At 44.2% G+C, this 25,909-nt stretch overlaps 1 protein-coding gene across 2 annotated transcripts in view; it reads left to right on the top strand.

The window, feature by feature from the left end:
- The window catches only part of OLFM3 (olfactomedin 3), a 51,600-nt gene that overhangs the window by 22,670 nt on the left and 3,021 nt on the right, over window positions 1-25,909 (top strand). The window contains exons 2-4 of one of the 2 annotated variants that reach the window (XM_064147067.1): window positions 9,921-10,067; window positions 13,287-13,442; window positions 17,572-17,791. In XM_064147067.1, the coding sequence (XP_064003137.1) occupies window positions 9,921-10,067; window positions 13,287-13,442; window positions 17,572-17,791 (523 nt within the window). The remainder of the gene's footprint in view (window positions 1-9,920; window positions 10,068-13,286; window positions 13,443-17,571; window positions 17,792-25,909) is intronic. The other variant, XM_064147069.1, reaches the window with a different exon arrangement.

The following is a 25,909-nucleotide window of genomic DNA, read 5'->3' as shown; positions in this document are numbered from 1 at the left end:
TATGTCTTTGGCATAAGTAACAGCTTTAAGTAATATGGAATTTATCATCTGTCCTTCAGCATCTGATAAACCATTTTCTTCTTCAGGGATGCCTTCCCCAGGGATGCCCTTTCAGTCTCTATTCCATTTTTATAGGGTCTGTATGGTCATCTCAGCCACACATTTTTCTCCAGATTGTCTCAGTGATGGATAATGTTTGATTATCATCTCTACAGGTATCTAATTAAACTCTTAACATATAGATTGTCTCTTTTTCTGTTTGGCAAATTCCTGGAGCACTGTTTTGTCTAATGGAGCAACATTTACATTTTCATAGAATCAGTCAGGTTGGAAGAGACCTCCAAGCTCAGCCAGTCCAACCTAGCACCCAGCCCTAGCCAGTCAACTAGACCATGACACTAAGTGCCTCACCCAGTCTTCTCTTGAACACCTCCATAAGGCATCTTGTGAAATAAGCATTAGAATATCAAGTCAGCATGTTATCAATAAAGCACTGCATCTCTGTAAAGTAACTCAACTGACAAGCTTTCTGGAGGTCAAAAAGTCATTTGCAAGCCAGTGGTTTGCCTCTCTCTTATTGACAGTTCATTGAAATGAAGCATTCCAAAATGTTTCTTTTTCTGCCAAAGGCATTGAACGAAATCTGATGTTTAGTATTCTAAATTTACCTAGGAATAATTTTAACTCATCATACTACAGATGAAAAATGTGCCTGTCACTACATTCTCTGCTGAGTTTCCCTTTAGTTCATTAAGTATCTCATCTGCATCCTTAGTACACTGAACAGGCAATTCAAAAGCCCACAGTTGGAGCAGAGCTTAACACCATGAGCAAAGGTAATCTACCCAAAGCAAAAGAAACCTCATCTGAAAAAGGTGCAAGTCACACCTTGCCTTTAAACTGCTTTGGTTACTTGACTACAATGAGCAAAAACCATTTGAAAAGTGACTGCCAATTAATGAAGTGACTCCAGAGGTAAAATTTAGCCTTTTAGTTTAAAGCTCCACTTAAATTTCCTTCAGGAGAACAAGGTATAAATTGAAGCTGGGCTTTGCTGAAGTGCCCTCCAAGAACGGCTTGGATTATCTGCAGTGTGCATGAGGAGGAGCCTCCAATGGAGGGAACCTAGAAAAATATGAGTGGTCTTCAGCCTCAAACCTTTGCACCAGATTGAAGCTGTGCAGCTTCAAAGAGGCAAGAAGCTGCAAGCTGCTGTTGAGTGTCTGGGTTTTATTTCCATTGACAAAGCCAACACCTTTAACACGATTGGTTATTGTGCCTGCATTCAGCAGCTTTCCTTGCGATTCCTCTCTGCTGCCAAAGGTCTGCATTCCCATTCCTACTTTCTCTGCTCCTTTAAACTTTATCTCCCCCTTTGACTGCAAGAAGGTGTCATGGTAGGCCTGATAGGCCAAAATAGGCTTATACATGTCCTGGCTTGCCCAGGCATGCTTTTCAGCTCTCCCTTCTTTTTTGGGGAGAAGTAACCATGGGAAAGAGGACAAAGAACCTGGAGCCACTGAGTCTAAGGCCTCTGGCCTGCCCAGACTTGTTTTGCTCCTGTGGTAAACAAGATACACACACTTAGCTTGCACCTGCCTTGTGAAAGGCCTATGCTTTTCCCAAATTTGGGTAAAGCAAGCCTATGGCTTCACCTAATATGGTCAAGCTTGACTAACTACCATTATGATTGGTTATTCTGTGTCCAAAGGCCAGTTAGTCTCAGGCTGTATTGATAAAAAGAGTTGAGCAGGTAATGCAATGTGCTCTGCCATTGTATTCGTGCCTGCTGCTTGCTTGCTGCCACTGCTTACTGCCTCAGTGCATCCTGAATTGCCTGGAAACTGCCTGCCTCGAGTTTATCAGGAACAGCCTCTAAATGCTTCCATGCAGTCCACCTGCATAGCCAGCATGACGTTGTGCTGAGAGTGCACAATGCAAGATATCCTGCCTACAACTGAAAGTCTCCTGCCAAGATGGGAGGTTCTGGATACACAGATCACCCAGAGGAGCCAGAGATTATCAGCCTCCTTCCCCAGCACTCTGTGAAGCCCAAAGAATCAGAAGCCTTAGCATCTGACAAGTATCAGAATTCCCTGAAAGCATTTGGGTGCTGTCTGAAGCTAGCCCTGTGAGTCAGGAGACAGCATTTTGTGAGTAAATACTTAAAGCCTCTTGTAATTCACCACTGCCTTCTGCCGTAAGCAGGAACGAGCTTCCTGAGTCCATCTAATAAGCAAGTGCTATAATGACCACAAAACCCTTCTCTTCCAGTTCAAATGAGTTCAATTAATGTTTATGTATTGTTGCTAGTTATTTGTAGATCTAGTTATTCCTCTGTATGTTTCCATGACCATGCAAAGAACCCATTATTAGTAAAATTAGTGGTTGAGGGTGGCAAGAGTTCTGAATATCAAAATTAATAAAGAATATTAATTTTGGAAAATATCACCTCTCATTAATTAGTCCTCCCTACAGAAGGCTTATGAGAAGAAAGAACACAGACAGCAGACATTTCCCTGCAGCAATCATGTTTTTGAAGCTAGAGAGTGTATTTTTGCTTTCTTCTTTTTTTCATCCACATTATATGTTGCATTAAATAAAAAAACAACCAACCACCTAATTCTTGCAAACAGCCTTCTGGCATCCCATCTGGCTCCCAAGCAAAGATTTACCCTAAGCACTTGCTGAGGTAGGTTCCAATCTGGAATCCATTTTCATCTTAGTTGTGACAGATTGACTATGTGGGGTATACATAAGGCAAACAATAAACAAGCATTTGCTAGGCCATCAGAAGTTAAAAGTCAATAAAAAGAGATATGAGAAGTGCAGTTTCTTCACCTTCCCATTTTTAACCTCTGCCAGGGTTTCCTAGATCGTGCAGGGACTGGAAGGATGCTGAGACACCAATGTGATGCATAAGTCAAACCTTTATTGCAGCTAAAAGCAATGCTCATATAGAGAGCTAATACAATGTGTATCATTCTGATAGGTTGCACAACAGGGTATGGGCTGTCCACACACCCTGGGAACAAATCTGACTGCCTGGCCCCACTTAGTCTCCTCACTCAGCTAACTGCAGCTTCTCTGCCAACTTTTTCAAGGTTATTCTCCCTGAAGCTGCACTCCTTACCTCTGTGTTCTAATGTCACCCCTCTTGCTCTCTTATTCCAAATCACACAGCACTGCCCAAAGCCCAACAGACCTCTGCCTCAACCACCTCCCTGGGCAACCCCTTCCAGGCTCTGACCACTCTCATGCTGAAATGAGAACCATCATCTCTATGGTTTTAATTTTTATATTAGAGACAGAGGATTACGACTATAAGCAGAGATTAAGTGCTGGAGATGACAAAAAATAGCCTTAAAACATAGGTTACAGACTATACGGAGTGTCAATAAACAGCAGGCTTCCAGGGTGGTATTGCCTGACCCGTTGCCATTTTTAGTCTTGTGTTGTCAGCTCACTGGACCCTGCAAAACTGCTAAATTCCTGTTATCATATACACTGGGGGAATGAGCTGCCTTCCTTTGGTCCTAAAAGGTGACTGTAACAGAACAAGTGAATGTGACATGAAATGCACTGTTACTTTGCATCTGGAAGCTGAAAGGTGAGCATTTTGTGTGGGACAAGGCATTGATCAGTTTGATGTCACTGATCAGTTTGATGTCACTGATCAGTTTGATGTCAGAACTGCTGTGCTGTAAAAGCATTGCTTTCTTTCACGCCATAGACTCTAGTAGCAGACACTCCACTGCATGACTGCAAAGCAACTCAGAGCCCAACCGTTTCCCCCTATCTCCTCCAAAGGAAGGCCACGAAGATGGTCAGAGCTGAAGCACCTCTGCTGTGAGGACAGGCTACAAGACCTGGGGCTCTTCAGCCTGGAGAAGAGAAGGCTTTGAGAAGACCTTAGCATGGCCTTCCAGTATCTGAAGGGGACCTACAGGAAGGCTGGGGAGGGACTATTTAAAAGGTCTTGTAATGACAGGATGAGCAGTAATGGGTTTCAATTTGAAGAGGAGAGATTCAAACTAGCTGTTAGGAAAGGGTTCTTTGCAGTGAGGGTGGTGAGACACTGGCACAGGTTGCCCAGGGAGGTTGTGACTGCTCCCTCCCTGGAGGTGCTGAAGTCCAAGTTGGATGTGGCCTTGAGCAACCTGTTGTAGTGGGAGGTGTCCCTGCGTATGGTAGGGAGTTGGAACTAGATGACCTTTGAAGTTCCTTCCAACCTAAACCATTCTATGGTTCTATGCTACAAGCACGTTCTGCAAGAGCTGAAAAGATCGCTCATTCTTGATCTGACACTATAATGTTGGAACTCAGAGACTAGGATTCAGTGCCTGTTTCAGAGACATGAAAAGTCACCCAATGGCAGAGCATTCTCCAGAAAACCACATTACTCTCAGCCTGCTTTCACACAGAACCTCCATAGTGCTGCCTGAACATGAGCCAGCAGTGTGCCCAGGTGGCCAAGAGAGCCAGTGGCATCCTGGCCTGCATCAGGAATGGTGTGGTCAGCAGGAGCAGGGAGGTCATTCTGCCCCTGTACTCTGCACTGGTTAGACCACACCTTGAGTACTGTGTTCAGTTCTGGGCCCCCCAGTTTAGGAGGGACATTGAGATGCTTGAGCATGTCCAGAGAAGGGCAACGAGGCTGGGGAGAGGCCTTGAGCACAGCCCTACGAGGAGAGGCTGAGGGAGCTGGGATTGGTTAGCCTGGAGAAGAGGAGGCTCAGGGGAGACCTCATTGTTGTCTACAACTACCTGAGGGGGGGTTGTGGCCAGGAGGAGGTTGCTCTCTTCTCTCAGGTGGCCAGCACCAGAACAAGAGGACACAGCCTCAGGCTATGCCAGGGGAGATTTAGGCTTGAGGTGAGGAGAAAGTTCTTCACTGAGAGAGTCAATGGGCACTGGAATGGGCTGCCCGGGGAGGTGGTGGAGTCGCCGTCCCTGGAGCTGTTCATGGCAGGATTGGAGGTGGCACTTGGTGCCATGGTCTAGCCTTGAGCTCTGTGGTAAAGGGTTGGACTTGATGATCTGTGAGGTCTCTTCCAACCCTGATGATACTATGATACAAGAAGAACTGCAAAGCCAGAGGGGTTTGCCAAACAAAAGCAGAGATGAGGAAGCTAATGTATTCTTAGTGTTTCTAAATTGAGAGAAGTGGAATTGAACTGGAAGGGCAGGGAAGTACTTTCTCAATCCACCTGCAGCTCCATGAATTTTAATAGTTATTCAGATTCTGAGAACTTCACTTTATACAGTCATTAACCTCACGTGAATAAATGATACTGCTCAGGAACATGATTAATGTGCTGACATATATTAAGTCAGTGTACTGCTGACTATGTATCACATGAACAAAAAGAACACTGCACAGCAGAGAACAAGACTACAACAAGGGAAGTTTTGAGCTTATTTTCTAAATTTAACCTGTCAGAGTACAAACTTTCTGAGATCTGAGATTCTTAACTGAGATATGAGTTCTTAATTTGCTGTGCTTGAGAGGCAGTTAAGACAGCTGAGCCATGAGTATGCAATTACCTGGGTCTCTAGCTGCAAACATGCAGGGATTTAGGTAAAGCTTTTATAGCTCTTATGCATTCTATGACTCTGAATTTTAAGGGGAAAGAAATTGCTTATGTCAGATAAGCTGACAGCAGGGTTAAGTGGCTGCTGCTGAACTTCATCATTTCCTCTTTCTTACAATCACTTTCTTTTCCTCCAAACAAGAGCTATTGGCCATTTTGCATGCTTTTATGTGTGTGTTTGTGTTCATGTATTGCTGGCTCACAGGACATTTCCTTGGTTGATACTCCACTGATATTAATTACTCTTTTTAGTAGAGGGATTATCATACTTCAGTTGTGATAACATAACACTGGGCTGTATTCCCATTAGATTATTTAAACCTTATCAAAATCACAGAATCATAGATTGGTGTGGGTTGAAAGAGACATACAAAACTCATCTGGTCCAACCTCCTGCAGTAGGCAGGGGCACCCTCAACTAGATCAGGCTGTCCAAAGCCCCCTATCAAGTCTTATTGTGAATACCTCCAGGGATGGGCCCCTGACCACTTCTCTGGACAGCCGGTTCTGGTGTCCCACTACCCTCATGGTAAAGAACTTGTTCCAATCTAAATCTGCTCTGCAGCCATTGTCCTCATCCTGTCACTGCAGCCCTTTGTAAACAGGTTCTCTCCACTGGGTTCTGCAGGCCTCCTTCAGGTACTGGAAAGCTGCTATAACCATAGAATCATGGAATCAACCAGGTTGGAAGAGACCTCCAAGTTCATCCAGTCCAACCTAGCACCCAGTCCTAGCCAATGAAACAGACCATGGCACTAAGTGCCTCATCCAGGCTTTTCTTCAACACCTCCAGGGGCAGCAACTCCACCACCTCCCTGGGCAGCCCATTCCAATGCCAATCACTCTCTCTGCCAACAACTTCCTCCTAACATCCAGCCTATACTTCCCCCAGCACAACTTGAGACTGTGTCCCTTGTTTTATTGCTCTCTGAGAAGAACTTCCTCCTGACATCCAGCCTAGACCTCCTCCATCACAACTTGAGATATACATATATATATTTACATACACAGACACACACACACACACATGTGTGTTTATATATATTAACATGGTCAGATTCTGAGTAAACTGTCACACTTCCCTTGCCTACAGCAGAGCACCACTGCTGTAACTGCCCCCTACTCATAGTTTCAGTAATGCTCTTTGCACTGTCCAGCTGGGGTTTTACAAGAAGGTTTCAAGAAGATTAGCAGGAATGTCAGTAGAGCTGGGGAAACCATCGTAAAAACCTGATTATGAGATCCTAGCAACACCTGCCAAGTGAAGAAAATGAACTTCAAACAGGTGAGGTTCTTTTTGCATAAAGCAAAGCAGCACAGATCTGCTATCCTCTAACCTTCAGGTGTTGGCTGAGAGACTTTCTGCCCCCGATGCTCTGCTACACTGAGATCACTGTTTTTTAACTGCCAGCAGGAGTTACCCACTGTCAGGCTGTCCAGCAACCAGCAAGCACATGCACTTCTCCAGAAGTTCTCTTCTGGCTCATATACAGCTTACAAACTGTGTATATTGTACCAGGGAAAAAAGAAAAGGGATCAGGGAAGGGGCTCTCTCTTCTGAGCGCTGTTCTGGTCCCAGGATTGAAGTTGCCAGACCAATTGAAAAATGCTATTCCTATTTAAGCAGCCATATGAAGTATGTGACTGCTGCTTGCCCTGTCACTAGAAGCAACAGACAGCACTGCAAGTGTATTATCCAGTGTATAAAACTTCAAGTGAGATACTAAATCTGGAGGTATGCAAAGTGAGTCTGTGGCACAGCAGCCTGCCAAGGCAACAGCTACTATCACTCTTTGTTCCCTGGATTTTCAAGAACTGGTGTGATTTATTGCCATTGCACTTCTCCACTTGGTATTTCTTTTCTTGTTTGTTTATTAAGGCTTGCCAGCACTTAGCCTCTATTTAAAAAGCAGACTCAGTAGCTTCTGTAAGACTTTCTAGCTGTTTCCCTGCATGGCACAGCACTTTTTGCTTGGGGTAGGGTTTAGGTGGCTAACTACAAAACCAAAGCAAAGTGCACCTACACACACATGCTTGGTCTTCACTGATCACAGTTTGTGCTTGGGGTAGGGTTTAGGTGGCTAACTACAAAACCAAAGCAAAGTGCACCTACACACACATGCTTGGTTTTCATTGTTCACAGTTTGTGCTTGAGGTAGGGTTTAGGTGGCTAACTACAAAACCAAAGCAAAGTGTATCTACACACACATGCTTGGTTTTCACTGATCACAGTTTGTGGTTTAGGTGGCTAACTACAAAACCAAAGCAAAGTGCACCTACACACACATGCTTGGTTTTCATTGTGATCACTTCTATTACCCATCCTAATCGATGAAGAAACTCTAATGCCCCAAATACAGGGAACCACTCAATGTCTGTATATTAGACACTGCAAGAAGATATCTTCTCAGTTAATCAAGAAAGTGTTTGGTCTTTTTACCTTGGATAAAGCCAAGAGAGACATTCATAATGCCACAAGACTATATAAGCACCTTTGAGAACACAACTTGGATTATAATAACTTTACTGTAGATCCTAGTATCTCATACATTCTCCACTGGACAAACCTTATTTGAATGAAGTAAATCCAGTTGCTACCAACTAAATGTAGCAGGTAGAGTGCTCTAATACCACAATTTTGTCATCAACTCACAGTAAGTATTTCTGTCCTAAAGGAATTATAATCACAAGCTCTAAGTTCCTGAACTTCAATAAAAGTTCAGTTTCCTTGCTCTGATACAGCAACATAGTCTGGGTGTAAGTTCCACAGAGAATCATGGAGACTACCAGAACCAACTGACCTTACACTTCACAAGGGTTATCCACCTTGTACTTCATTTGTCCAAGCTCACTATATTGGTTTTCAGCAGCTCCTAAAATCAACTGTGTCTGCAGGTGTAGTTTTATTTAGCTTTTATTGTTCTCCTTATCTTAAACTAGAATCCTTTTGCTCTAACAACTAAAGTGAAAAGAACACCCTAGAGGCAGCATAATTTAGCACTGACCTCTGGATGCAGCTTTCTAGCAAACCCTAAGGCAAGCTGGGCCCGATGCTGTTTTCCCTTGCAGGAGAGGGGAACGCCACGCTTCTGATTTTCCAATTAACCCTGCAGCAAAAGAGGTCACTGCTGTCCTCTGTGACTTCTTCAGAAGACTGACTGTGAAAACTCTGTGCTCTTTTCTAAACTCAGTCTACAGAGATATTGCACCTCTGAGGTGAGGAACTCTGCAGCCTACTCCGCACTAAGCTGTCAGTAAAACATAAATAGCGAAGCTTGCCACTGTAAGTATCACTCTCTGTGCTGACACTGAGTACAGCTTTAGGATGTAACTGGGAATTGATCCATACCAAAATCACTTCAGTGGCATGCATTAGCATTTGTATTATGAAATTCAGTAGTCAATACCACATTATTAGGAATAATAATGCATAATATGAACTTTACATTACAGTTTTAAAAGGAAACACCACCAAAGAAGTCACTTGTGTCCATTAGTTTCATCCCATCGGCTGAATCTTCTCAGCCACCTGGTTCTCTCTCTCCTCTCATGCTCACCCTGTGTATTTTCCAGATGCCATCACACAGACAGATGCCTGTCCCACAGCTGGGCACAAACTTCAAAGACAGTGGGGCATTAGCCTACAAAGGGGATTTTCTGCCTTTCTCTGTTTTATTTGGTGTGAAAGAGAACAGGTTAGGAATTCCAGGACACACCATGTCTTAATTGCACTGTGTCTTTCTTGCCATGATCCCTTTCCACATAAACTAACCAGACACTTCTCAGTACTATCCAGCAAGCCTCTCTTCCCCTCGGTGTATGTGCAGTAGCAGTCAATGGAGAACAGTTTTCTGTCCACAGCATCTTCAAGAGCAAACCTGCTAACCCACATGCCACGCTGCTGCTGAGCCAGTTCCCAAGGGGTGAGTCATGTAGGCTCTGCTCTCTCTCGGGGGCTTTATCTCTGTTCTTTTGTCTTTGTGGTTTCTATAGTCTAAAGTAAAAAGGCTGAAAGGACCTGTTTGTACTCTGCTGATGAAAAACGGTGACATCCATTTGCAAATCATTAAATCCACTAGTTTATGCCAAATCACAGGTAGGAAGCTGTTCTTTCCACTTTGGAAACAACGTGTGCTGGGCACCACTAGAGCACTATCACAGAGGCATGAGATATGACCAAGCCACATGAAATCACCAATCTAATTAGTTAAGAAACTAGTAAATGAGGATCTGGCAGGAGGAATCTCATTGTAAACATATTTAAGTAGCAGGGTTTCAAATGCCATAAACCCCCAGTTCTCTATTTTCATGATTTTGTTATTACAGACTCAGATCAGCCCCAAGGAAGGGTGGCAAGTTTATAGCTCAGCCCAGGATCCTGATGGCCGTTGCATTTGCACTGTTGTTGCACCTGAACAAAACCTGTGTTCAAGAGATGCCAAAAGCAGGCAACTCAGGCAGCTGCTAGAGAAGGTAAGTCTTCCCAGCAAACCCCTCCTTTTCAGCACTACACTGCCCCTGGAAGTCCACTCCTTTCTCTCAAAGTTTAATACATAATAGAGTACTGAAGAGTATCTCCCCTACCTGTGTTCTCTGTGGCATTGAGTGCACCCTCAGCAAGTTTGCTGACGACACCAAGCTGTGTGGTGCAGCAGACATGCTGGAAGGAAGGGATCCATCCAGAGGGATCTGGACAGGCTGGAGAAATGGGCACAAGCAAACCTCATGAGGTTCAGCAAGAGCAAGTGCAAAGTCCTGCATCTGGGTTGAGGCAATCTCAAGCACAAATACAGGCCAAGCAGTAACTGGCTGGAAAGCAACTTGGAGAAGAGGGACTTGGGGATGGATGAGAAGCTCTACATGAGCCAGCAGCGTGCACTTGCAGCCCGGAGGGCCAACCAGATCCTGGGCTGCAGCAGGAGAAGCGTGGCCAGCAGGTGGAGGGAGGTGATTCTCCCCCTCTACTCTGCTCTGGTGAGACCCCACATGGAGTACTGCTTCCCATTCTGGAGCCCCTATTACAAGAGGGATGTGGAGATGCTGGAGTGTATCCAGAGAAGGGACATGAAGATGGGCTGCAGCAGCTCTGCTATGAGGACAGACTGAAAGAGTTGGGGCTGTTCAGAAGAAGAGGCTCCCAGGTGACCTTCTTGTGGCTTTCCAGTATCTGAAGGGGGCCTACAGGAAGGCTGGGGAGGGACTTTTTAGGCTCTCAGGGGGTGGCAGGAATAGGGGGAATGGAGCAAAACTGGAGGTGGGGAGATTCAGACTGGACAAGAGGAGTTCTTCACCATGAGAGTGGTGAGAGGCTGGAATGGGTTGCCCAGGGAGGCAGTTGAGGCCCCATGCCTGGACGTGTTTAAGGCCAGCCTGATCTAGAGTGGAGTGTCCCTGGGCATAGCAGAGGGGTTGAAACTAGATGATCCCTGAGGTCCCTTCCAACCCTGACTGATTCTGTGATTCTAAGCACTGATCATTATTTATCTGTTTTCCCAACAGACACACTTTTCTCAACCCAAGCCACTTATCTCTAGCAAACTGAAGTTGCAGCTTCCTCTTGTTCACTCCTCCCAGAATTACTCTTTACACACAGAGAGGACTGATTTTTCTGTGTAAAAACAGTAACAAGTCCTACCTCAAGGTAGCTACATGCTGTGGGGTCCAAACTATAGTTGTGCTTTGATCATGTGAGATTCTTGAAGGTCGTTACTTGTTTCTTATCAACAAATAGTGAGTTGTAGACACCACAGCATCTGCAGAGCAGAAAGCACAGAGGAGAAAGTTCTCATTTCCTTTTATTTGTTCTTTTCTCAAATAACACCATTCATTCCTTCTCTGGTGGTACAGAATTTCCCCAAAGAACCTAATTCTTATTTCCAATGTTATTCACCATAGCAGATATAGTAAAACCAGTGATGTGTTATTTCACTGTTTCTCCAGCTATGGAAAAAAATCACTTCAGTGGGAAATAGAATGCCAGACCCCACAGATTTTTCCTAAACCATCGTGGAATCCAGCAGGGAGTCAGCTTCACGTTGTGACGAAGACACAAGATGCAGGGAGAGGGCATTGATGAGCCAACACAGAGGAGGAGCTGCCTCCTCTCATGCTGTCTGCTTATCAGGGGAAGACTTCGGTCCCCAGAGCCTTTGCCCTGTCACACTACAATGTTCAAGTAAAAAGTCTTTCCTGAATGCACACATTCTGTAGTTCACAATACATTCATTTCCAACACGAAGAGCAGTGCAAGCATTGCATGTTCTTGCAAACAACAGGATTTCTGTCAGCTTTGGGTGGCTGTAGGGAGACCTCAGGGTTTGTTTTTGTTGGCTTCTTTGGGAGTTGTTTTTGTTGGCTTTTTTTGCTTAGAACCACAGAATCAGCCAGGTTGGAAGAGACCTCCAAGCTCATCCAGTCCAACCTAGCACCCAGCCCTGCCCAATCAACTAGACCATGGCACTAAGTGCCTCATTCTAGTATTTCATATACGCAGGGATGGTGACTCCACCACCTCCCTGGGCAGCCCATTCCAATGCCAATCACTCTCTCTGGGGAGAACTTCCTCCTAATATAACAAGCCTATATCTCCCCCAGCACAACTTGAGACTGCTTGATCCAAAGCTCCAATATATTGTTTGATACCAGTTATAGCAGTCTACTTTACACATGTTTTGGGAAAACAAGGCATTTACTGACACAGAATACCTGCACTTGGAAAATGTATCATTTTTATGACTGTCAAAGGCTTTGCTTTTATAACAGATCTATAAAAACTTTACTCTGGGTGACAGTTATTCTTGTCTCATTGTGGTAAAAGTGCTCACTATAGTTACAAAGTAACTTACTCTACAAAAGTCACTTCAACATTTCACATTAAAAGAATGTGGGTTTCTACCAATGAGACAACTGGAGACAACTTCTAAGTTTATATCTACTTAAAAAATCACGAGTGAACAGCTAATGATGCACACAGCCCTGAACTGAATTCTTATACTGTGCTAGTTTGAGCCTAGCTGGGATATTTTGGTGAGAAGAATTAGATGCTAGGCTGTGAAAAAGAAACAATGGTGATGTCTGCTGCACTCATGGGCTTGCTGAGATGGGTAAGAACAAGAACACAAACATAGATAATGGAGTGTCTCTCTGGGCTTTGGGCTGCACTTCTTGCTGCCTGACTAATCCTTCTGCTTCCTAATGCCCTGCCCAGCCCTCCAAACTCACCTTGAGTGTAAGGCAGAGTCTGAGGTAAGGTAGAGGGGTGGGAAAAAGGTGCCCCCTAGCAATAACAATCAGGCTCTTCATACTAAGCAAAATCTCCAAACCTTGGGCCCACCACTCCCAGCACATGCCCTGTAGCACACCCCTGTAACTAAAAAGGTCAAAGTAGACTCCATTGCCTAACAGTCTTTTTTGAGAGCGATGCTGCAGGGGCATCTCTCTACCTCAAAGAAGCTAGTCCAAATCATTTATGGCTTCCAGGTTTTGCTCCTGATAGTCCCCTTTCAGCCCTGCTTCCCCTCTATTTGTCTTGTCATGCAATTGTGAAATTGAGGACTATACAGTGGTATAAATGACTGACCAATCCAGCCCTGCCATAAGCACATTTATCACCTGTCCTTTAACTACGTAAGCTGGGGGGGGGGAGAAGTGAAACAGCAGAAAGTGCACTTAGAGAGTTTTCTTCATTAACAGGTCCAGAACATGTCCCAATCTATTGAAGTTTTAAATCTACGGACTCAGAGGGATTTCCAGTACGTTCTAAAGATGGAAACCCAGATGAAAGGGCTGAAGGCCAAGTTCCGGCAAATTGAAGACGATCGGAAGACTTTAATGACAAAGCATTTCCAAGTAGGTTCTGCTTGAACTTTGAAAGCCTGCTGCAAACAATGCACCTAGCAGCAGTGATGCACTGCTATGATCTTGGCTTGAAATGCTCATACAAGAGCAACATTCAAAAGAAAGGCCTAATAACTCTTTATGATGCCAATCCTTTGCTCTGTTCAGTGTAATTGTGATGGGGAAGAACTATTCATTGCTAAGTCATTACAGAAACATCACTGTGAAGAGATTGCTGTTTCTTCTGTATTGATGTGCATGGCACACTGAGAAATTCACATTCATTCAGGCTTCAATGACAAATGGGGAGGTCCAATGGGACAACCAGCAAACAGCTGGAGAGTTCTGCACTTGTACTGTCACCTGACATTCACTGTGGTTGAAGGGAAGAAAGCCCCTAACAAAATCAGGTCACTGTCATTTTTATCCACTACAATTAAGAGCTAATGTCACATCTGAACTGGGATGGGGAGGAGAGCAGTCATTCCCAGTCACATTTGTGTGATTAGAATTTTAATGACAAGGAAAACCACAGGCCACTGTTTTTTGTGAGGAAGGAAGGTTGCAGAGACTACAAAACAACATTGTGTGGTCTGAAAGAACCATCTGAAGTACTCTTAAAGAAAAAAAATGTAACAGGGCACGTTGAGGATTGCATTAAGATAACCAAATACAGATTTATAACAGTGTTTATGAAAGTTCAGGTAAACTGGGATTTTCTGATTGCTAAAACTAGATAGAGCAGGTCAAGGAAGGTTCTCCACCCCCTCTACTCTGCCCTGCTGAGACCCCATCTTGAATACTGTGTTCAGTTTTGGGCTTCCCAGTTTAAGAGGGACAGGGATCTGCTGGAGGGGGTCTAGCAGAGGGCTATGAGGATGATTAGGGGACAGGAGGGCATGGCTTATGGGGAGAGGCTGAGGGACCTGGGACTTTTTAGTCAGGAGAAGAGAAGACTTGGAGGGGATTTGATAAGTGTTTATAAGTATCTGAGGGCTGCCCAGGAGTGGGGGGACAGGCTCGGCTCACTGCTCCCTGGGATAGGACAGGGAGCAACAGGTGCAAGCTGCAACAAAAGAGGTTCTGCCTCAACACAAGGGGGAACTTCTTTATTGTAAGGGTCTCAGAGCACTGGAACAGGCTTCCCAGAGAGGTTGTGAAGTCTCCTTCTCTGGAGCCTTTCAAGGCCTGTCTGGATGTGTTCCTCTGTGATCTGTGTTAGATAACATTGTCCTGCTCTGGCAGGGGGTTTGGACTCAGTGATCTCTTTGGGTCCCTTCCAACCCCTAACATCCTGCGAGCCTGTGATCCTGTGATCCCTAAACCACAGCTAAGGGGTCTAAGTTATTTATCAGAGAAACTGAGTATCCAGTGTGTCTTAATATCAGGAATATGATCACACTACTAAACTTTATTCTTTCTACCATCATTCCTAGATTAGAGTTTGAATATGTACTTCCAGTTATTATCAGGTAGTGAAAAAATGTTATCACTCATTCCTGCAACAACACATTTGTATAATGTCTTTCTGTATTCCCATTCTAATTTTCCTTGGAAGCAAAGTATCAGCTTTTGGAAGTCTGACACATGTTGTCAAAGGTACCAAATTTCTGCACTGCTCTAACCTTTTAAATATTCAATATTTTTATTGGCCACTCATTGAACTGCAGTTTGACAGTTTGCCAGGAGTATAAAACCAATTTCCAGCCAATCAAGTTATAGAGTAATTGAAAAGGTCAACATTATACGATATGCTGCTGGCTTTCTGAAATTTGATCTGCTGAAATTGCAGTGCTTGATCTTTCCTTAGACAAAGAAACTCATTCTTGATACAGCACAACCCCTCATAACAGCAGGCATCAAATGCCAGACCATGTCTACTGCCTATTGTGTTGCAACAGCAGCAAGCTAGGAGTGTCAGCAAAACCCAGCAATGTTATTCTCTTTATCATGAAAATACAATGTCTATATAATTTACTGAAATGGTTCTGATGCTGTGGTTTCACTTTGATGAGAACCAAGAGCACAAATTTCATCCAGATCACACTTAGCATAATGGTCAAGTCAGTATCTATGCCGAGGAGGCGAAACCTGATCGCCATGAAAAGTTACAGCAGTTTGCTCAAATGATAGCTCCCCCAGCATAAATCCTGCCAGGAATGAGTTTACCTGCAGCAATTCTCTCACACACATTTTATTTTCCTAAACCTTTCCTGTCTTTGGAATTGTTTCCATCGTGGCTTAGCCACGAGTTCTGGCAGTTCACTGGCCTGCAGAAATGAAACCTCAGCTCGTCATTCCGAAAGGCAGTTACAAAACCTTTGGCTTCTGGAACTCTATCCTCCGTATCACAGAGTCTACTTTTCTTGTCATCAAAGAAAAAAAAACCCAACAGTTCATTTTAACAGGCATAAAGTGGCTCAAGTTTAGTTTTTAGTCAAAACAGGACATTAAAAAAGTTTGAACTGTAGACAAAAGACTCCACCTCTTTCTGTTGCAGTAATTCTGCTACTGTAATGTAACCGGAAGAGCCTTTGAGAAAAGAGCTAAGAGAACTCCTAATCCTATCAAATCCATTTATAATAACACAGCTGCTTATAATGTAAAATGCCATTTTCTAGCTATAAAGATGGCCTGTGTACAAAATATATTTCCTGCCAACAGATGTAAGTATTTATTTTGAGTAAATAATAAACCAAAAAGGAAAGCGATGTGGATGCATTAGTTAGATGGTGAAGAGATTCTGCAGACTGTCCTAGAACATGTTCAGGAGGAAAAAACTCAGAGGTAAACCTTCAAGCAGCTCAAATGCTGACCCTGTCAGCTTCTTTCACATCTCCTTAGCAAAAATGCATTCAGCATCACCACTTCATTTTGGAAACATCTTCATTGCATCCTTTAATACAAGCGATGCAGCAAACTCTACATGCCTGTCTTCATACACCTCAGTGACTACACTAACCTCTAAGCACGTTTACTTCTGCACCTCTTTCTTCTGCTTTGGCTTCCATTTAGATCTCTTTTGCTTTCTCTTTTTAACCTTCTCACTACTCCAGGTATTCTTCAGGACTTGATTTTTTAACCTGTTCAATAGTCTCTCCCTGTGTGCCCTCATCTGTTCCAAACCTCTATTACCACACAATGCTAGGACTAATACATCTTTCTTTTCATCCTTTGGCTTATTTTTTCCAGGCTTGCATCTCCTCCTCTCTCTGACATTTGCTCATGAAAGTCCTGCTGTTTCCTCAAATTACAAAAAGACATACAAATCTCTATATACAGGTGATACAGAAGGGACAAACCTTTCTGCTTGCCAGTAAAACAAACCCTTTTGACTGTGAGGATTCTGCAAAATAGTAAACAACCCCCAGACAAATAGATTGAATAAAGCCCTTATGATTAGTGCATTTAAAGGAATAATTAAGAGATAAAAGAGCAGCAAACACAGGCTACAAACTGAGGCAAATTCTCAGCAAAAGTCTGAGAGATGCAATCTGAGATTCCAAAGTGGAAGCTTATTTCAGTTAATCAACAGCACTGGCAATGCAACAATGACTGCACAAACCATTTGTGGTAGTCTAGAATATAGGCCAGCTGAGGAAGTTCAAAGGCATCTAGTGATGTAGCAGGTTGACACATAGAAAGAGCCATTGAGAGCCATGGATTTTGCCTTCAGAAGGAAGAAGTATAAGTCACTGTGGTCAGAACATAACTAAAGAGTGCTCAGCAGCCACTGAGAAAGCAACGAAGTATTTGTAAGGAGTGAAACGGAAATTATCAGCTGACCAACTCTCAGAGCACTGTAAAGCTTTGCTGTGTGGCCAGGCACAGCCACTGTCCCTCAATAAAGACACATTTAGAGGGGGGGTTCTACCCTCTGGGTGGAAAGGCAGACCTTCACCAGGCTTGCTAACTGTGTTCCAGCAGAGAAACTCTTCTCTCTTGCATTTTATCTGCTGCTTAGGATCACGAAGCCTGAGGTTCCTAAGACTTTCACAATAGCCTGACAGGAGTTCTGTAACTAAAATCAATAATAATTTTAAAGTCCTTCTTATAACCAGGCATAAATGTTACACTAATGGGAATTAGGGGATGCAACTCCTTTAAACTGCTCTGACACCCATCTGATTGCTTTTAACAGGACTTGAAAGAAAAGATGGATGAGCTCCTGCCACTGATCCCAGTTCTGGAACAATACAAAACTGATGCCAAATTAATCACCCAGTTCAAGGAGGAAATTAGGAATCTGTCTACTGTCCTTACTGGGATTCAGGAAGAAATTGGTGCTTTTGACTATGAGGAACTACACCAGCGTGTACTCAGTTTAGAAACCAGGCTTCGAGACTGCATGAAAAAGCTCAGTAAGTTAACCGTTTCCTGGCAGCTTTGGTCCCTCGGCTGTGTCTCTCTGCAGATAGATGATGCTTTCTTTTTCTTGTCTGATAAAAGACTGCACTATACTCTGACTGGTGCCACCCCAGTAGAAGTCCAGAGTAACTGATCTTCAGGCCAGTCCTATCATTCTAGGTTTGCACTAGTGTGTCTTAGACACAGGAGGAGTTAAGATGGAACACTGTAATACACAGCACCTTTAAAATCTAAGAGACTGGCAGCTGGCTGGAGAGCTACAAACACTCTTTCAAAACAGCTCAGACAGGCATAGCTACTTGAGCCATCGTTGGGATGTCAGTGGGAAAAAAAGTGGAAAGTAGACTGGAATCACTTTCAAGATCATAGAATCTGAGAACCAACTAGGTTGGAAGAGACCTCCAAGATCACCCAGTGCAACTTATCACCCAGTGCTACCCAATCAACCAGACCATGGCACTAAGTGCCTCATCCAGGCCTTTCTTCAACACCTCCAGGGATGGTGACTCCACCACCTCCCTGGGCAGCCCATTCCAGTGCCAATCACTCTCTCTGCCAACAACTTCCTCCTAACATCCAGCCTAGACCTCCCCCAGCACAACTTGAGACTGTGTCCCTTTGTTCTGTTGCCTGGGAGAAGAGACCAACCCCACCTGGCTACAGCCTCCCTTCAGGTAGTTGTAGACAGCAATGAGCTCTGCCCTGAGCCTCCTCTTCTCCAGGCTGCACACCCCCAGCTCCCTCAGCCTCTCCTCACAGGGCTGTGCTCCAGACCCCTCACCAACTTCATCACTCTTCTCTGGACATGTTGCAGTATCTCAACATCTCTCTTGACTTGAGGAGCCCAGAAGTGGGCACAGCACTCAAGGGGTGGCCTGACCAGTGCTAAGTACAGGGGGAAATAACCTCCCTTGTCCTACTGGCCACACTGTTCCTGATCCAGGCCAGGATGCCACTGGCTCTCCTGCCCACCTGGGCACACTGCTGCCTCATCTTCAGCTACTATCTATCACTACCCCTAGGTCCCTTTCTGCCTGGCTCTGTCTCCAGCCTGTGTCATGCTATGACACCCAAGAGGCTGCTCTGACTGTAGCATCTTTAGACTTGTGATTTTTGCATGAAGAGAGATCTGCCATTCCCCAGTTTGCACAAAACATAGTTAAGCATCACACTTAATTTAAGGATGCAAAGCATGGTTTTTGTAGGAGGCATTGAAACAACCCATTGTGAGCATGGCCTTAGATTTACATCACTCAGCCTACATCTTGGCTGCTCACATGGCAACTTGAGCTAGAAAAAGCAAATGCTGATCATCTCTAAAACACAGTGCTGCCTGCTGCCACCACCAAAACCAAAAGCCTGTATCAGTATCAAGTGTCAGCATTAGCTTCCATTAGCCAAAGAGGGATAACTGTGCCTGTCTGCTTTACAATCACAATGCAGTCTCTCCTCACCCCAGCCTATCTGGGCTTTCTGAGACTCCTGAATGGGTGACTATAGGAGTCTGGATTGCTACAGCAAACAATCCAGTCCCCTTAGGAGAAGTAAGTGCTGTGTAAGTGATCTCTGAACATGACTAAACAAGAAATTCCAAGGCTCAGCCCTGTGATCAGCATCTCAGTTATTAAGTACATGATGGTTACTTCTAAATACTTTGGATAACATGAAATACATTAACGATAAGCAGTGCTTCTCCATCTTTGTGAGGCAGTGGAATGAGGGAATTCTAGGGTAGGTTATCCTCTTAAATTACTTATTTTGAAATCTGCTTACTCTAAACTAGAAATAACCCAGTGATGATGAGCTAACATACATGAAAGACTTCTCCAGACAGACATTGCTGTTTTCATCTCAGTACACTCACGATAGCACATTATTGCCTTGGCAGGGGGCAGGCAGCAGAAAATGGCTGTGTTGCAATACTACAGTAAGCAAGAAAAATCCATATCAACAGAAGGGATTTCCCAGTAGTGAATCTTCCAGTAAGTTTATTAGACACAAAAACATCAGCAGTTCATCTGTAATGAGCAGAGGACACAGCTTCGAGCTGTGCCAGGCCAGGTTCAGGCTGGATGTTGTTCACAGCAAGAGAGATTGGCATTGAAATAGGCTGCCCAGGGAGGTGGTGGAGTCCCCATCCCTGGAGGTGTGTTAAGAGGAGGCTGGATGGGGCACTTAGTGCCAGAGGTTAGTTAATTAGAAGGGTTAGGTGACAGGCTGGACTCTATGATCCTAGAGGTCTTTTCCAACCTGGTTGACTCTGTGATTTTGTTTTCTTTGCTTCTGCAGCCTACTCCTGTAACATTCTTTAGTCAAGTGAAATCTGAATGACCTGCTATATTCACAGGGGCTATGTCTTGTGTTCTTCATGCACATTTCCCCTCCTATCTATCCTGGAGCCCTGCAACACATTGCATTTCTTTTGATGTACTGCTGTTACAAGACCTCTACTAAAAATATGCACACAGAACACAGATTTAAAACCTGCATGAAAGAGGTTATTATGGATTATTAAAAGAAGCTTTGCCTTCTCGGGCTCTAACACAGATTGATCATCTTTATTGGCATTATTCCCTGGTCTTAGACATTTACATGACTTTTGTGCTTGCCTGCTAATGGACTGGCTGCACTTCTGTGCCTTTTGAAATAGAAACAGCCCCAGTCAGGCTTTCTGTGAGTACCTCCTGAAAGCTGGTACTGAATGTTCAGACCAAAGAGCATAAAGAACAACAGCTTTCATGCCTGGACCTTCCTCCCAGCCACATTTACCATGCTGGAGATCCAGCTGTGACTGCCCACGCCAATTTGATGGCCAGAAGCCTGTGGTAGCAGAAAAATGACTGGTTCAAATGTGCCCCAGGGTCTGGCCTGCATCTTCACAGATTTTGGTGTGTTTCACAGTATAATGATCTGACCAGCACCTGTAATAGCTATTTTCCATTCTTCTCCCTAGCAGGTGTTCTCCAGCAACATAATGCACTATTTATATTGTCCTGGCCACGAAAAAGGCATCTTCCATCTGCACTGGCAACACCTTTGACACTCATTAGCATACAGCAAGCCTTACTTCACTGAGGTTTAATGACTACCACAGCCATGACTGAAACTTGCTCCTTTTCTTTGCAATAAGAGGGAATTCAGGCTGAAGCTGCTGAGAAATATGTCCACAAAACTTTAAAAGGGTGCATGCACTTACATAATAGAACCATACAATCAACCAGCTTGGAAGAGACCTCCAAGCTCATCCAGTCCAACCTAGCACCCAGCCGTGTCCAATCAGCTAGACCATGACACTAAGTGCCTCATGATGAAGTTTCCTACTGGTGTCTGTAAGGAGAAAGTCACCACAACAAATTGTCCAGAACAGGAGGCATGTTGTGTGATGCCAATGTGGCACAGAGCCACATTGAGCTACTTCCTGGACAGTCAGAAAATCAACAGTAGTGTTCTATGGTTTAGAATCATAGATTCAGCCAGGTTGGAAGTTACCTCCAAGATCATCCAGTCCAACCTAGCACCCAGCCCTATCCAATCAACTAGACCATGGCACTAAGTGCCTCATGCAGGCTTTTCTTGAACATCTCTGGGCTGCATCCCCCCAGCTCACTCAGCCTCTTCTCATAGGGTCTGTTTTCCAGAAGCTGGTGAGGGGTCTGCCAGTGTTGCTGCCTATTAAAGCTGGTAAAAATATAACATTGCCCTCCCCCCCAGACACACCAGTAAGAACTGGGTAAAATAAAGTTATGAGCCCAGTGCTAAGAGGGGATGATATAAACACCTCAGCATCCACTAGAAAATGAGTGAAGCACAGTATAATGCATGCAGAAATCTACAGAAAGCACTTGCACTAAAGTAGAAAAATAGCCACAGTCTTCAGACAGATGTAAATACAGGACTAATTCCTAGAACAGGGAAGTCTTTACAAAAGGGCAGGTCAATATAAAACAGTAAACCCAGGTGCCTCCTCTCCCAGCATCATGCACAGCACAGACAGGCAACCCACATGGAACTGAGGATGAGCAAAGGCTTGACTTGCCAGACAACCTAAGTCAGCTGTGTCTGCTGCACTCTGGGAGCACAGTTAAACATGTAGGAACAGAGTGCATGTAGCTGCACACACAAACTCACATATGCTATGTACTTACAGGTCCTGTGCTGGCAGTCATGCAAGGCATGTGCACTTCCAAGAGAGCACAGGTTGCCCATTATGCTTAGGACCTTCCTGTTCTTGCCATAATGTGTGTTTAGGAAATTGGAAAATATGGGCAACATTCATAGAAACCAATACTCCAAATTTTGCTTATGAAATATGAAGAAATATTTAGAGTAGACACATTGGATTCATAGTTCATAGAATCAACCAGGTTGGAAGAGACCTCCAAGCTCAGCCAGTGCAACCTTGCATCCAGCCCTAGCCAGTCAACTAGACCATGGCACTAAGCGCCCCATCCAGGCTTCTCTTCAACACTTCCAGGGACAGTGACTCCACCACGTCCCTGGGCAGCCAATCATTCTCTCTGGGAAGAACTTCTTCCTGACATCCAGCCTACACCTCCTCCACCACAACTTGAGACTGTGTCCCCTTCTTCTGTTGCTGGTTGTCTGGGAGAAGAGACCAACTCCCACCTGGCTACAGCTTCCCTTCAGGTAGTTGCAGACAGCAGTGAGATCACCCCTAAGCCTCCTCTTCTCCAGGCTAAACACCCCCAGCTCGCTCAGCCTCTCCTCATAGGTCTTGTGTTCCATTGGTAGCTATATCTGATTAGAGTGTAGGATCAAAACAGTATTTTACAGTAACATATTTTTTTTTGTTATAAATTCAGAAGTAATTATCCATAATTATCCATCTGGAAAGTTGTTCAAAAGTGAGCAAATACCAGAAGCTAAAGATAGCTAGGAATATCACAGAAGCAACTAGGTTGGAAAAGACCTTAGAATCATAGAATCAACCAGGTTGGAAGAGACCTCCAAGATCATCCAGTCCAACCTAGCACCCAGCCCTAGCCAGTCAACTAGACCGTGGCACTAAGTGCCTCAGCCAGGCTTTTCTTGAAGACCTCAAGGGACGGTGACTCCACCAGCATCCTGGGCAGCCCATTCCAAACCTTTGTGATTATCAAGTCCAATCTATCACCTACCACCTTCTAATTAAGTAAACCACAGCACTGAGTGCCTCATCCAGTCTCCTTTTAAACATCTCCAGGGATGGTGACTCCACCACCTCCCTAGGCAGAATAGTTAGTTGATAGATGCAGTCTTTGTGATGGAAATGAATATTGATAGCTGCCTTATACACTGAGTGCATGATTTGGAGAAGGACTTGCAAGGGAAATAAAATCCAGATATTCTTTTGAAGTGCTGCCAAGCACTATTACTTACTGGTAGGAGGAAATGAAGCAAGTATTTGTTTCAGTGGTTGCACAAATGACTTCCAAGTATTTACTACCTGCACTCTTCTGCTTATGGTCAAATTCATTACAGCAACTACTATGCAAGGGAAGGAAGAATTAGCTCTTGCCTCGTGGATATCTGCTGTCCTGCACAACACAAGTCCATGAAGCACTATATGCTGGCTGTTAGAGCTTGATGAGAGGAAGCCCCTGGATTCTCCTGCAGGTGTGCAATGACTTGCAGTGTAATCTTTAGGAAACTCCTCTATCACCCCGGGCTGGATTTTCCTTTATCTACCAAGTGGGGATAACAATATATATTGTTCATTTCCCCAGCCTACTTTCTTTGTTAATGATCACATCATGCTCAGCTTCTTCCTTAGTATAAATAAATTCAGGAAATCACAAACTTCCTGGAGTCCACAGTGCAAGACTTTTACAAGAATGATGCAAGTTTCAGAGGTTTCATCTTCCAAATGCTATAAGAAGTTATGATTTGGATTTCCTGGCATTGGCAGCTGCTTCTTCCAAAGTCAAGGGAAAGAGATCGAGTGCTCCTAATAATCCCACTCTTCTGTGCAACTCTCTATGAACCTCTTAGTGGCAGGGAAAAAAAGTCTAGAAATATGACTTTGTTTTCTCCAGTGTTCCTGAACTTCCTGACATTTGTTAATAGGGACCTACCTTCTCACTAGCATCTGTTCCTTTTCCTGTCAGAGAATTAAAGAGCAAAGGTTTACTATGAACCAAAACTTCTGATGCAGTTGGGAAAAAAAAAAGGTTTCAGATCAAGCCTAAGCCAGTTTTAACTTTCACTGCTCTTAAACATTTGCAGCCCAGAAGTATTTCACATGACAGTTGTCTGTGTTCTGTTTCCCTACATACAAAATGAGCCACAGAAGTGTGAAGTACATGATCCTGCCTTCCACTGTGTTAGTTTCACCATTCTCTAGCAAGAATCCCTAGCATGCAAGGTCAATTTTAACATAGCCACACAAACAACTCTAAGGGTCATTCAGCAGCTAAGAATATAGACTGGGATTAGACAAACCTATCTGACACTTAAGTAGACAAGAAGAAGCTGTTTCCAGTGCTGGTGGAGGAGCAATAACAACTTCTTGCACTGGACACAAAGTTGAAGGTGCTTACAGCCGCACAGAAAACTCACCGTGCTTTGTAAGGGGACTGTACATTGAGTTTCACTCTTGAAAGAGTTGCTGTTCACTTAACTTTTGCATCAAATGCAAAACCAGGCTTGGGAAAGAGAAGGGAATTCTCTTTGTCAAGTCAGTGCCATGGACTACTACAGTGTTAGATGGCTTGATAAACCCTGTATCATAGCAATGTCATCAAAAAGCTGTGATACCCATCCAGAATATATGGGACTCAGAACACAATTCTATCAGCCCAGCTAAACCCAAATTCCAGAATAAACAAAATCAAAACGTGTACTATCATAGTCAGTTGTAGAAAACCTCTCAGAGTCTTTCAAATAGAACATTCCCAAACAGCATCATTGGGATCGAGATGTGTAAAGAATAAAGCCTTTGAACTGATCGAGGAAACAGACACAGCCTAGCTGCTTCTTCAGGTCTCTCAGCATGTTCTCACTCACCTTCATTCCTATAGCACACCACTTTACTAGCTGTGAACCAAGTCCCCACAGGCAGTCACCCCTGCCTGACTGACTGACACAGGCTCACACGATCCATTTCTTGCCAATGACGGGAAGCAGAAGTCAGGCCTGATGCAGCTTTCTCTTCTGCACCCACTACACACACTCTGAACAGCAGATGCAGTTTGCCACTCTCCTAGACAGCACTGTGAAACAGCACAAGCATGTAGCATGGGAGAACACTTATTTGAACATGTAAATTATTAATTCAGTGGGACACTTGGTGGTGTTGTTTCATTTTGTACATCTATGGAACACTGTTTCTTAAAAAACTTGCTAGTTAACCTCACCACCTATACACTGCTGTGTGTTATTAAGTCTTGTGATAAATGTATTAATTCCACTGGGGGCTTCTTGCTAATAGGTGTGTTATTAATGTCCCCTAAAATGCAGATGTTGGGATTGTTAGGAAGGTCAGCATTCAAGATCATAACAATGCACGTTATTTCCTCACAGACAGTCTAATACGAGACAGCCTAATGGATTAGAAGCCAACCAATTCAGCCAAGGCTGCTGAATAATTCTCACTTTTGCTTTCTTAACTCCAGGCAGAACCCTACTGCTAGAACAGCTATGTGTGTGTAACCACAGAGCAGTCAGGCACAGACATTTATTTGCCCCTGTTCATTTTGTGTACGAGCTCATTTACAATCATAGAATCAACCAGGTTGGAAGAGACCTCCAAGATCATCCAGTCCAACCTAGCACCTAGCCCTATCCAATCAACCAGACCATGGCACTAAGTGCCTCAGCCAGGCTTTTCTTCAACACCTCCAGGGGCAGCGACTCCACCACCTCCCTGGGCAGCCCATTCCAATGCCAATCACTCTCTCTGGGAAGAACTTTCTCCTAACATCCAGCCTAGACCTCCCCTGGCACAACTTGAGACTGTGTCCCTTTGTTCTGTTGCTGGTTGTCTGGCAGAAGAGACCAACCCCCACCTGGCTACAACCTCCCTTCAGGCAGGTGTAGACAGCAGTGAGGTCACCCCTGAGCCTCCTCCTCTCCAGGCTAAACAACCTCAGCTCCTGTCTCTGCTCAGCCTC

The sequence above is a fragment of the Pogoniulus pusillus genome, chromosome 8 (genome assembly GCF_015220805.1).
Source record: "Pogoniulus pusillus isolate bPogPus1 chromosome 8, bPogPus1.pri, whole genome shotgun sequence".
NCBI lineage: Eukaryota > Metazoa > Chordata > Aves > Piciformes > Lybiidae > Pogoniulus > Pogoniulus pusillus.
This window is presented reverse-complemented; position numbering and strand designations above follow the sequence as displayed.